The following is a 13,989-nucleotide window of genomic DNA, read 5'->3' as shown; positions in this document are numbered from 1 at the left end:
ACATTGGTTAATAAAATCATATAGGTTTCAGGTGTACAATTGTATAATACATCATCTGTATATTGCATTGTGTGTTCACCACCCCCAAGTCAAGTCTCCTTCCATCACAATTTATCCCCCCATACCCTCTTCTACTTCCTCCACCCACTTCCCCTTTTCAGTAATCACCATACTGTTCATTCTATTGTCTGTGTCTATAAGTTTTTTATGGGATTTATTTATTTATTTATTTATTTTGCTTAATCCCTTCGCCTTTTTCTCCCAGTTCCACAACCCTCTTCCCTTGTGACAGTTGTCAGTCTGTTCTTTATCTATAAATCTCTTTCTATTTTGCTTGTTTTGTTCATTAGATTTCACATGTGAATGAAATCATATGGTACTTGTTTTTCTTTGACTGGCTTATTTCCCTTAGCATAATGCTCTCCAGGTCCATCCATGCTGTCACAAAAAGTAAAATGGACACTTGGGCTGCTTCCAAATCTTGGCTATTGTAAATAATGCTGCAATGAACATAGAGGTGCATATATCCTTTCAAATTAGTGTTTCAGGTTTCTTCAGATATATTCCCAGAAATGGATTCACTGGGTCATAAAGCAGTTACATTTTTAATTTTCTGAGGTAACTCCATACTGCTTTCCAACGTGGCGGCACCAATCTGCATTCCCACCAACAATCCTCAAGGGCTCCCTTCTCTCCACATCCTCGCCAACACTTTGATGGTGTAATCTGAATAGTGGTTAACCTTTAGGAAATAAGGGTTAGAAGCGGGGGGGGGGGGGGGCACACACTTTTATTTTGTTTTATAAATGCCTCTACTGCTTGAACTTTTATCATAAACCTATATTACTTAAATAGTGACATAAGTAGTTTAACTTTTACTGAAAATAACGATTGAATCGGCCTGTCTTAATTTCATCGGTTCTCGGGGGAAGGTAACATTTTAATATAGGAAATCACATGAAAGAGGTGCATGAAATAAAAGGAGCAGGCAAATAGTGTTCCGGGGCGCTGTGCTCTCCAGAGACCCTTTAGGAGTGCAGGCGGCGTGTCTAACGGTTTAAGAACGGCCCCGAGATACCGTTAGGAGGCGCTCGCGAAGCTGCAGCAGAATTTCCCGCCCTCCCCGTTACATGCCCCAGTAACCTCGGCCCGCCGGCGACCGAGAGTAACCTCGCGGTCGGAGGACGGGCCACCGCCCCCCCCGCCCCGACTCTCGCCTGCTCCGTCTCAGCCAATGGGAAGGCAGCGCACGAGCCGGCCGGACATTCGCCCTCACCGACTCCTCCCCTAAACAGTTAGAACCGAGTTGTACAATCACCTTGCCGTGGGCTTTAGACTTTTCCAATCACAACTCCACTTTCCAATTCCAAGCCCCGCCCACCCCCGTGCAGCTCCTGGTTCATTCTGGCCCGAGTCACCTTTGCATTACAAACCTTCCGTCCCGCCCTCTGCCTACCTTGCTGCGTTAGGCCCCGCCCCCTAGTAGGTTCGACCAATAATCGGAAGCGCCTGGAGCCTCTGGGCGGGTGTGCAGCCAATGCGCACACCGTGGGCGGGCTCCGGGCCGGAATTGGGGGTGAAGCTTCAGTGTCGTGCCAACATTCGGGACTCAGGGAGCTGAGGGGTCCCTGGGGGGCGCCCGGAGCTAAGATGGCGTCTGCTGCTGAGGGGGACGTGGGAACCGTGACAGAGCTGGCAAGGGTGCTGCGGTGGGGTGTGGAGGAGCTGAGCTTTAACAAGTTGGCGACGTCTCTGGGCGCGTCAGAACAGGCGCTGCGGCTCATCATCTCCATCTTCCTGGGTAAGGACCCTCGTGCCTCCTTCCGCCCTCTCGCGGAGTCCCCGGGGAATGGGGACGTGACCTCCCGCTCTTCACCGAGCCAGCCAGGAGGGCTTTGTGGGGTGCAGGTGTGAATCCTAAAACACACCAACCAGCTACTGAAAGACAAATCTTGTCTGGAGTCTGGGGGTGCTGTGCCCTCTGAACCTCTTCACCTTTTCTCTTCGACCCCTGCTGTACCCTTCATTTGGTGCCACCACCCTCTCTATTGCCATGATCTACCCCGTGTCCCCACGACCTACCCTTATTTGTTTCTCTTGAGTTCTACTCTTTGGCCATGTGGACTGCTGTCTGTCATTAATACAGGGTTGGACAAAAGTAGGTTTACAGTTGTGAGTACACCAAACACATCGTTTATTATTGTTCATTAATTATTGTATTGTCTGTATGATCTATTTTTGCCCTTCCCTGTATCAACTCTCCCTGGTGTGCTTCTTATCATAGCATCGGACCCCTAACTTAAGTATTTTATGTTAGCTCTATGGGGATCCTCAGCCCCATATTCTGAGTCTCTGTTTTGTGTATTCCAAGCTTATATTACACTTTCATCTCTTTTCTGTCCCATTTCTAAATTTTATTCTTAATACCATATGACTTTTGTTTTTCCTTAACCCACCTGTCATTTACACTGGAATTTTGTTTTAATACTGGGCTTGGGAAACAGGATTGACAACCCCTTATAAACTATCCATGCTACCCCAAGCGTTCATTACTTCTGTGGTTCAAAGGATGTGGTGCATCTGAATTTGTGTCACAACAAGCTGTGTTAAAACTGATTTATAGGCTTTTTTACTTCCTCCTTTTTCCATGGTTTTTATACTATGTGGAAGCAGCATGCTGCTTAGAAATTGTGGGACCCTGGACAAGCTACTTAACCTCTCTGGACCCCAGTTTTCTTACCTATGAAATGAAAACAATAATGCCTCCTTTGATAAGGTTTCTGTAAAGTTCTGTAGGAATTCAAAGGTCAAGATTTGATATAGAAATATTTGAGTAGTTGGAAGGTTTTATGAAGGTTATGGGACTTTAGCTAGGAGAGTAAGGGCGGGGAAGAATGAAGCAAACATGACTGGGACAAGAGCAGAGGGTTAGAGAACTGAACAGTGTGAAGTTTGAGATCAAGTTGTGGAATATCTTAAATGCCAGAAAGAACTTTGGAATTTATCCAGTAGTCAGTTGAGACATTGACATATAATATCACCTAAGAGTGTTAACCTGATCTAGATAATGGGAGAAGCATTAATTCATATTTAAACAACCTTGGCTAATATCATTGCCATTTGCCTATTATATATCAAACCAAGATGATCTTTATTTCTTCCAAATAAAGGTCGTGTTTTCCCTGTCTTGTGGAATTAAAAATTTTAAAAGTGGCTTTAGGTTATATAATTTTCAGTATCACTCAGATACAACCCAGTTTATCAGCACTCCCATCTAGGGTTCTTTGCACCACACTACCTTTAACTTCCCACACCTTCTACCTTGTTTCTGACCCACTTATTTGTTGGGATTGTGATTGACAATTAGGAGTGTTTAAATTAGTTAGGATATTCACTGTTGGTTTCTAAATTATAAATTCAGAATGTAACACAAGTAGTAGCAACAAATTATAAGGGGCAGACTGTTAAATGGAGCCAGGGCTGGAATTAGGACTTGGAATTTTTCCTTTTTGTGTTGCCAGTCAAATACTACCAGTGCACTACTGGTGGGCTTCTGTTATATACTATCATTGGGACATACAACTGACTGAAAATTAAATTGTTTTCTCTGTATCCTACCCCTCCTCAGCTCTCTTGCCCATTCTACCTTATCCCATATCCATCCCCTCTTCCTATCTTACATGTGCCACTGCCTTCAGTAACTCACAGTATTTCTCATTTTTAGATCAGCTTGCAGCTTCATGTTGCCTCATATCAGACATAGCTCTTCCACATGGATATAGATATAAAGGATTGCATTTTTCAGGAATAGGTTTAAATACATACATGCAACCATAAATTGATAAGCCTGACATGTGCATGGAAGAAAAAGTGCATTCTAGTTGTAAATCTGTTACACATCTTCACTTCTCTGTTATCTAGAAACCAGTACCTTTTAGCAATGGAGTTCCTGGTTCCTAAACCCAGAGGAAATCCTTGCTATAGGTACCAAGAAGGCCTATAGTCCAAAATTATTTCTGTCTCACTTCCTACTAATTCAAGATTAATTTGACTTAAAAATACCTAAATGCAGATACCCAAAGAGAAGAGTTAGGTATATCAGACATTCTTCACATTTTAAGGTGTGAATAATTTTGAATCAGATAGTCTCATTACTATGTCCTTAGCATCTTACGTTCCCTGCTTGAATTCAATGTGCTGATCTTTGTGTGGGCTGGAGAGCATTACAGCACTAGCTTTCAAACTTTTTTTACTGAAACCCATAGTAAGAAATGTTTTATATCATGACATATGTATATACATGTATTTTATTTTATTTATTTTTTAAATCCTCACCCAAGGATATGTTTTTATTGATTTTAGAGAGAGCAGAGGGAAAGGGAGAGAGAGAGAGAATGAACTATCAATGTGAGAGAAAAATACCAGTCGGTTGCCAGCTGTACACACCTTGACTAGGGATAGAACCAGCAACTTGACCCTTCGGGTGCATCAACTGAGTCACACCAGCTAGGGATAAACATGTATTTTAAGTTTGTTTTTTTTTATTCCTCACTCGAGGATATTTTTCTACTTATTATCAGATAGAGTAGGAGGGAAGGAGAGAGAGACAGAGAGAAACATCGATGTGATAGAGCCACATCGACTGGTTGCCTCCCTCACTACCCCACCAGGGCCAGGGATGAACCACAACTGAGGTATGTGCCCTTGACTGGAATCGAACCCGCGACTCATAGGTCCACGGGCCGATGCTCTAACCGCTGAGCCAAACCGGCCAGGGCTAAACATGTATTTTTTTTTATTAATATTATTTGTGTGTATATGTGTGGTACGTGTCCCTAGTGGGAACCGAACCTGGGACCCTCTGGTCCGCAGGCCGACGCTCAACCGCTGAGCCAAACTGGCCAGGGCTAAACATGTATTTTATTTTATTTTATTTTTTATTTTTTTTTATCCTCACCCGAGGACATTTTTCGATATTTTGTTCAGATAGAGTGAGAGGGAGAGAGAGAGAGAGAAACATCGACGTGAGAGCGACACATCGAGTGGTTGCCACCCACACGACCCAACCAGGGCTGGGGACAAACTGCAACCAAGGTATGTGCCCTTAGCGGGAACCGAACCCGGGTCTCTCCGGACCACAGGCCAACGCTCTAACCGCTGAGCCAAACCGGCCAGGGCTAAACATGTATTTTAAATAAAAGTTTCAGGAAACACTACTTATCCTTTCTGTAGGCATTGTGTTTAGCTATTTTCTATTTTATTTTTAGTTTTGTTTATGACCTACTAATTGATTTTGTGATCCATTAATAGATTACAAGTAGTTTGAAAAATCCTAAATTATAGCCCTGGCCGGTTTGGCTCAGCGGTTAGAGCGTCAGCCTGCGGTCCACAGAGACCCGGGTTCGGTTCCCGCTAAGGGCATGTACCTTGGCTGCAGTTTGTCCCCGGCCCTGGTTGGGTCGTGTGGGTGGCAGTCGCTCGATGTGTACCTTTCACATTGATGTTTCTCTCTCTTCCTCTCTCTTCTTCCCGCTCTATCTGAGTAAAAAATGGAAAAATGTCCTCGGGTGAGGATTGAAAAAAAAAGAAAAGAAAAATCCTAAGTTATAGACTGTAATTTTTAATATTGAGTATTTTAAGGAAAGGGTAAGCTCCCGAGGACTGCTGCATTGGAGTATTGTAAACAGCCTGAAGACTCTACTAAAGGGGTATGTCTTGTGTATGATTGCAGGGAGGTTGGTGGAAGATGAGTTTTGCTACAAGCTCTGGTGCCGGCAAATGCTAGTGGAAAACATCTTCTCTTCAACAACTTGGGTCTCATCACTTTTAAGCATGATAACATGAATTGTTCCAAATAAATTCAATAAAATGTACCTACAGTGAGCGAAGCTTGACCCTGCAAGGGCAAGGACAGTGGTGCTGCAGTATGAGTAATAGAGCTATACACTCACAGGTATTATGTACACTCAGTAAGGGGTTAGGGGATGGATGTGAGATAAGTACTCTAATAACCACAATAAAAGGCAGGTATCAGAGGGCCTTAAGAGAATTACCAGCCTTTATGAGATTTAAAAATTGAACCTTGAATGAACTTTGAAAGTTGAATGAGATTTCAGCAGATTGAGATAAGACCAAAGGAATAGCTTGAACAAAAGCACTGAGGTAATAATGTGTGTTGACGCTTTCAAAGAGCAGCAAGTAATCCATTTTAACTAAAGTAGGACTTCAGTAGTGAAGTGGTGGAAATAGGACTGGAAAGGTAGGTTATGGAGCTTTGAAAGCCAAGGTAAGGAGTTTGTACTTAAGTAGAAGATAGGGAACCATTGCAAATATTTGAAAGAGGAATAATGTGACCGAAGCTGTATGAGGAAGATAATACAATGAAGGGTAATTTGAAGTGGACATAGACAAGAGGTAGGGAAATTAATAAGAAGGAACGTGATCTAAATAGTTATAACAACTTGGAAACAAGATGGTTGCACTAAGAGGGGAAAGGAGGAATCTCATGTGAGGTATTTTCGGAATACAGAATCTTTTGAAAGGTAGACTCTATAAACAATTCCAAATACATAACTATCATGCCAGAACTCAAGAATCAGCCTCATCATCTCCCCACATCCCAGTCAATAAGTCCAATCAATATTACCTCCAAATTGTGTCTCAAATACATCCACTTTTCTCCCATCACCACAGCCACTGATCATCTGTCACCAGAACCACCCAAGTAGTATCCTGACTGGTCTCTAATTCTGTTCTTGCCCCCTCCAGTCCATTCTCCAAAAGCAGCAAGAGTGGTCCGGTCCTGTGCCTCTTCTGCTCAGAACCCTTCAGGGCTTTCATATATGGCTGGTAAGCCCTGCCTGCTGCTCCAGCCTCATCTCAAGTATGTTCACAACCTTTGAGCCACATGGCCTCTTTTTTTTTTTTTTTTTTTGGTACGTGCCCCTAGCAGGAACCAAACGGGCCAGGGCTCACATGACCTTTTTACAGTTCTTCAGAAAAGACATTAAGCCCTTTATACCTGCTCATCCCACTGCCTAGAAAGCTCTTCACTTGTTCTTCACCTGACAGACTCATTTTCGTCTTTCAAGTCTTGGTTCAAATTGTCACTTCCTCTGAAAGTTCTTTCCTGACACTCGTTTAAAAGTATGTCCCTTGTTATACTTCCTCATACTGACTGAAATTTCCTTCCAAGTATATGTTCTAATTTGTCATGATATATTTGTAGATGAGGACAGAAATCTTGTAAGATTTGTTTACCACAGTATACCCAGAGTTTAACATAGCACCTGGCTTACAGAAAAGACACAATAAATATTTGTTGAATAAGTCATTGTGTCAATAAATGATTTGGCAACTGATTAAATGGAGGATAAAGAAGTAGTTTAAAAAAAAAAAAAAAAACAACTCCGCCCCCCTGGGTAGCTGGAAAGATAATAGTGTCTTTCACATATGCAGAGAGGACAAGAGGAAGGTTAGTGTTGAGTGCCAGGTAATGATCTAGTTTGGGATTTGCTTTAGGTGTAAGGGGCACCTCTAGGTATCTTGAGAATTGTGAAACCTAGTCTTAAACTCAGGAAAGAAGTTGGGCTAAAGATACAGTTTAAGGAGTCCATATTGGTTTCATAATTGAATCAGGGAGGGAATAAAATGTCATGGAAAAGCTTATAGGAGAAAATAGAACATAATTTATGTTGCTGGAGTATATTGCTACCCCCTTGTTGATAACAATAGATGACATTTATTCAGGGTCTTCAGAGATTAAGTGACTTGCCTAAGTCACTTTTTCACCCAACTCTGGAATCCTTGCATTTTGTCTAATGCAAATTGGGAGGAGCATGTGGGGTGGAAAAGATAAATGCCCTGATATCTTTTTATCTTTTCACTCTATGTTAAACCAAGATATAATCAGCATATGAGATATCTCTCAGCTTCCAGAGCTGGAGATGGCCAAGTACAGCAGATGGCCACCCTGCTCAGTATGAGTGTTCTCTAGCCTTGGCCATGACTGTGGCTTGGCTGTTAGCCTAATCAAAATTGCACTTGGGACACTCTCCTCCCAGGAGCATGCCCCCCTAAGCCCCCCCCCCCCAAAAAATTGCACTTGGGTGTAAGGATTCATTCCTCAGAGGTTCAGAATTAGCAACACTAGGGTTAGCAACCTTTAAAATCAAAGGAGGTTCTGTAGTTTAGTTCCCTTTGGATCAAAATCAGGTCCGACCCTTCAGAACTAAATACATTTTTCAGTGCAAAAAGCTTCCTTCAGGTAGCATTGCAATGACAATATAATGAGACCCAAAGCTAAGCTAGATGGACATTAACAGCATAAACTAAAAAAATGGGACTTCTGACCATAATACAAAGCGGGGTCCAAGAATTCTACTATAAAATAAAGGGGCAATTAAACCTTGGCCAGGTAGCTTAGTTGGTTAGAGCATCATCTGGATACACCAATGTTGTGGGTTTGGTCCCCAGTCAGGGCACATACAAGAAGCAACCAATGCCCTGGCCAGTTTGCTCAGTGGTTAGTGTCGGCCCACGGACCAAAAAGTTGCGGGTTTGATTCCAGTCAAGGGCACATACCTCAGTTGCAATTCGATCCCCGGCCCTGGTTGGAGTCATACAGGAGGCAACCAATCGATGTGCCTCTCTCCATCAGTGTCTCAATCTCTCTCTCTCTCTCTCTCTCTCTCTCTCTCTCCCCCCCTCCCTCCCTCCCTCCTTCCCTCCCACTCTCTCTCTCTCTCTCTCTCTCCCTCCCTCCTTCCCTCCCACTGTATCTGAAAATCAATGGAAAAATATCCTCGGGTGAGGATTTAAAAAAAAAAGACACAACCAATGGATGTATAAATAAGTAGAACAACAAATGGATGTTTCTCTCTCTCCCTCCACACTAAAATCAATCAATTTTTTTAAAGGTGGAAAAAATAAGGGGGTGATCTTAAATGACTTTCACGTCCTCTTTTAACTCTAAAAGTCTAGATATAATCTACATTTTTAGACTATCTTTATTCTAATCCATAACCGCAAATTTCATCATAAACTAAAGCTTCCTGTTTGGGGGATTCTTTTAAATATATTTTTCCAGTTACTTATTATCTACACTTCATTATCTTACATTGCACAAAACTTCATGTTTTGAATGCCAGTATAATTTTAATGTCAAATAGAATCATTTTTTTGCAGAGGTACGTGTAAATTAAGGCCCATGAGATTTTAAGCACAAGCTAATTTAACAAAAATAATTACACACCTGCCCTGGCTGGTTTGGCTCCGCGGCTAAAGTGTTGGCCCTCAGATGAACGGTTGCAGGTTCATCCCCAGCCCAAGGCAGGTCATGCGGGAGGCAACCAATCGATGTGTCTCTCTCACATCCATGTTTTTCTCTTTCTCTCTCCCTCCCTTCCATTCTATCTAAAAAATCAATGGAAAAATATCCTCAGGTAAAGATTAATAAAAAAGAAGAAGAATCACATATCCACTGACATTACATTTGTCTGGGCAGCCGTGGGAACTAACTTGGGTATTCAATCCAACAGCCTTTTATTTTCTAATTGATTGAAGAGAGAGCAACATCGATGTGAGAAACATTGGTGTGGCTCCGTGGTTGAGCATCAACCCATGCACCAAGAGGTCGCCAGTTCGATTCCCAGTCAGGGCACATGCCCAGGTTGTGGGCCAAATCCCCAGTGGGGGCATGTAGGAGGTGGTCAATCGATGTTCTCTGTCATGGATGTTTCTATCTCCCTCTCCCTTCCTCTCTAAAATCAATAAAAAAAAATTTTTTTTAATAAACATGGGATTTGGTCTTTAAAAAGGAAATAGTATTTCAGCTAGACCTTAAAGTGTATGGAAGATTCTAGTCAGGTAGAAATAAAAAGGGGAACTTTCCAGCTACAGAGAATAATGAGCATGTATGTGAAGATCAAGGAAAGTGACACATCTGAGGAACTGCACATAGTCCATTTTGGCCAGAACAATAAAGGACGCATAAAGGAGTAGTAGAGAAAAACTCAGTAGACCTTTCAGGTAGAAGGGGAGACAGGGTAAGGTGGTAGAATGTGCATTGTCTTTGGAGACCTGCAGGCCTAGCTGCAAATTCTGGATTAGATTTGTACTACCTGTTTCACTGTAGATAATTACTAAATTTCAGCCTTTCATTTCCTCATGTTTCCAAAGGCCAATCTTATTAAAGAATTGAGGTGAAGAGACAGTTTATCTGATTAACAAATTTTTTTTTTAATCCTCACCTGAGGACATATTCACATTTTTGTTCCGATAGAGTAGGAGGGAGAGAGAGCAAGAGAGGGAGAGAGAAAAAAACATCAGTGTGAGAGAGACACATAGACTGGCTGCCTCCTGCACGACCCCAACAAGGGCCGGGGATGAACCGCAACTGAGGTACATGCATTGACCAGAATTGAACCCGTGACTCATTGGTCTGCAGGCCGATGCTCTAACTGCTGAGCCAAACCAGCCAAGGCTGATTAACAATTTTTAATTATATTTAATTCATAGCAAGCAGCTATATTTTGAAACAGAATGCAAAATTTACATGATTTTTTAAAAAATAATAGTCATCAAAGAAATTTCTTATTTCTAAAGAACTGCATTCTTTGTGCAGATATGTTCATTCTCTTCTTGCCTGGAAAAGTTTGAGAAGCATGTCATTGCTCATTGGGATGCTGTGAGGACTGAATGAGATAGACTGTGTAAACTATTGACCAAGCCTGACCCAAGGTAGTTTTTAATAATTGTTCTCTCCCTTCCCTCAATAAATATTCATCCCCTTCCTTTCCAAGGAGACTCAAATGTGTTCTTGGGACCAGCAGCATCAGCATCATCTAGGAACTTCTTAAAAATGCAAATTCTCAAGTCTACCCTAGACCTACTGAATGAGAAACTCTGACGATGGGGCCCAGTGATCTGTTTTAACAGCCCTCTAGGTTATACTGATTACCCTGAAGTTTGAGGATCACTGGTTTAGTGAACAGTCGTGCGCCACATAATGACATTTTGGTCAAGATGGACTGCATATACAGTGGTGGGCCCATAAGATTATAATGGAGCTGAAAAGTTCCTAATGATGTTGTAGCCATTGTAACATTACTCACATGTTTATGGTGATGCTAGTATCAACAAACCTACTGCACTGCCAGTCATATAAAAGTATAGCACATGTACTTAGGTACAGTACATAATACTTGATAATGATAATACACAACTGTGTTACTGATTTATGCATTTACTATACTGTACTTTTTATTATTATTTTAGAGTATACTTTTTCTTATAAAAAAAAGTTTTCTGTAAAACAGTATGTTGTGTAATGCCAGCAGTTGCCTGATACATTGTGTTAATTGTGTTTACTGTTTACCCTGTCTCTTGACTGTGTCATTTTCTGTTGTGCTTAATTTAATCATGTGTTGTTTTATGCAGTAATATGCTGTACAGGGCTACAGCCTAGGAGTAATAGGCTATAGCATATAGCTTAGGTGTGTAATAAGTTAGACTATCTAGGTTTAGAGCCACACATGATGGTTCTTTGTAAGTGATGTTCGTCCAGTGACGAAATCTCATAGTGATATTTTTCAGAACGTTTCCCCGTCATTAAGCAGCACATGACTGTATTTCTTCAAGTATCTGTTTGGTAAAACTTGATGTCCTCATAGTAACTTAAACGTTTTAAAATGTCATTGTATCTTATGATCTTTGGAATAAACAAAATGCTCTCAGATTCTTTATGGCTTAGTTTTTCCTATTTGCTAACATCTCTTGTTATTCTTCAAATACTATTATTACTGAATCATACTATTAATATTATAATATTATTATACCATTATCATAATTATCATTACCTATACCATTTGTTTCAAACAGTTTTTTCTTTTTAAAAATTTTTTCTTTATTGATTTTAGAGAGAGAGGAAGGGAGAGGGAGAGAGAGATAGAAACATCAATGAACAAGAACATCAATTGGCTGCCTCCTCCATGCCCCGCCCTGGGGATCAGGCCCACAACCTGAGCATGTGCCCTGACCAGGAATCGAACCAGCGACCTCTTGGTGCATGGGTTAATGCTCAACCACTGAGCCACACTGTCTGGGCAGTTTCAAATTTTTGATGAGGTTAAATCTAGAGGCATTTTTTTCATAAGGTTGTTGGACATATAGTTCCATCTTTTTCTTTTCCATCTTGTATCAACCATCCTGAGCAATATAGCATTCTCCTAAACAAATCACCTCACATTTCTCAATACAGTTAATAAATTGCAACTAGTAGCTTGAACAAAAACTGGGTGACTAGTTAGGGCTGCCAGGAAGAGCTCTTGTAAGCAAACTGTCCTTGTAGAGTTTTTAAGCTATGGAGGGTGTGTGTGTGTGTGTTTTGACATTTCTCAAAGTCAAGGGCAAGGAGATTTAGGGCCTACTTGGAGTTCTGTTGGTGAAACAATAATAGCTTCCTAGAGAACTTCAAAGCCTATCTATAATTTGTGTAGCTCAAAAGATGTTCTGTGCATATTTATTTCTCCTTATTTTCAAAATGAGAAGGCGAGGGGCAAGTAAGACACTAAAAATAAGGATACTTTTTGTATAAGAATTTCCCTTTGGCCTAAAATAGACTGGTTTCAAATCTAAGTTTCTCCCTATTCAAGCAGTGGCTATGAAGGTAAGTAAGATTCATGAAACTGGACTCCTTGAATGAAGGAATCTGTGTAAGAATGATGTATTACAGTTGTTAACAAGAGAGGGTTCTGACAGAAATGTCATTGCATTATAACATAGGGACAGTTTGTCAGAAAGTAGATAGAAGAACACTGGCAGGTTTGACTCAACGGTTAGAGCGTCGGCCCACGGACCAGAGACGCCTGGGTTCGGTTCCCACTAAGGGCATGTACCTCAGTTGCAGTTTGTCCCCGGCCCCAGCTGGGGCCGTGTGGGTGGCGACCACTTGATGCTTCTCTCTCGCATCGATGTTTCTCTCTCTTTCTACCTCCCTCTCTCCCTCCCACTCTATCTCAACATAAATGCAAGAATGTCCTCAGGTGACGATAAAAAAAAAGTAGGTAAAAGATCAGGCCAAAAATGATCAGACCCAGGTTTTGTTCTTGACTCATATGAAATCATCAAGTAGATTATTTAAATGCCCCACTCTAACTATAGACTGTTTAAAAATAAAAAGCTTTTGTCAATTAAAGATGTTTTAAGTACAAGTAATGTTGCTAACGCATTTTCATAAGAAAAATATACATGAGCATATCTGCTACATAAAATTATTATTGTAAGATAGTAATTTTGCAGACAGTTAATAATTCATTATAACAGGAGAGAACCCCAGAGGCAGGGTGACTTTCCCCTGTGCTTGACAAGCTCTACCTGGACTAGACCTACTCCTGAAGCCCAACAGTGTGGTCAGATCTGTTGTGGTGCCACATCAGGCTACCATGTAGAAAAACAAACCCAAGGGCTTGGAGTACATATGGATGGCTCTTTGTACTAAATCATCATCATGTAGATTTTTTTTAAAACGGAAAAATAATCTTCAAGTGTTTTTGCATGAAAGACCTTAACTTCATAGGAGTCTGCACTGGGTTGCATAGTGTTCCTCAAAATTCAAGTCTACCAGAACTTCAGAATGTGACCTTATTTGAAGAGGGGGTCTTTGCAGATGTAAGTAGTTAAGATGAGGTCATACTGGACCAAGGTGGGTTCAAAAGCCAATATCTAAGACCTTATAAGAGAAGAAACAGAAGCACAGATATATAGGGAGCAGGCTATATGACAGAAGAGCCAGAAATTGGAATGATGCAAGCCAAAGAATGCCAAGGATCACCAGCTGTCACCAGAAGCTAGGAAAAAGGCATGGAACACTTTTCCCTCAAAGCCTCCAGCAGGAACTAACCTTGCCAGCACCTTGATTTCACCTTCTAGCCTCCAGACCTGAGAGAGAATAAATTTAAGTTAAAAAAAAAAGGAATTCACTTTTTATAA

At 41.3% G+C, this 13,989-nt stretch overlaps 1 protein-coding gene across 2 annotated transcripts in view; it reads left to right on the top strand.

Moving 5' to 3' along the window:
* Positions 1-1,534: 1,534 nt before the first annotated feature.
* LPCAT3 (lysophosphatidylcholine acyltransferase 3) overlaps positions 1,535-13,989 on the top strand; it is a 45,645-nt gene continuing 33,190 nt past the window's right edge. The window contains exon 1 of one of the 2 annotated variants that reach the window (XR_004958304.1): positions 1,535-1,801. Coding sequence is in view for 1 of the 2 variants with exons in the window: in XM_036251613.1 (XP_036107506.1) it covers positions 1,651-1,801 (151 nt within the window). In the remaining variant the exon portion in view is untranslated. The remainder of the gene's footprint in view (positions 1,802-13,989) is intronic. The other variant, XM_036251613.1, reaches the window with a different exon arrangement.

Source organism: Molossus molossus, unplaced genomic scaffold (assembly GCF_014108415.1).
Source record: "Molossus molossus isolate mMolMol1 unplaced genomic scaffold, mMolMol1.p scaffold_m16_p_10, whole genome shotgun sequence".
In the NCBI taxonomy this organism is placed as follows: Eukaryota; Metazoa; Chordata; class Mammalia; order Chiroptera; family Molossidae; genus Molossus; species Molossus molossus.
This window is presented reverse-complemented; position numbering and strand designations above follow the sequence as displayed.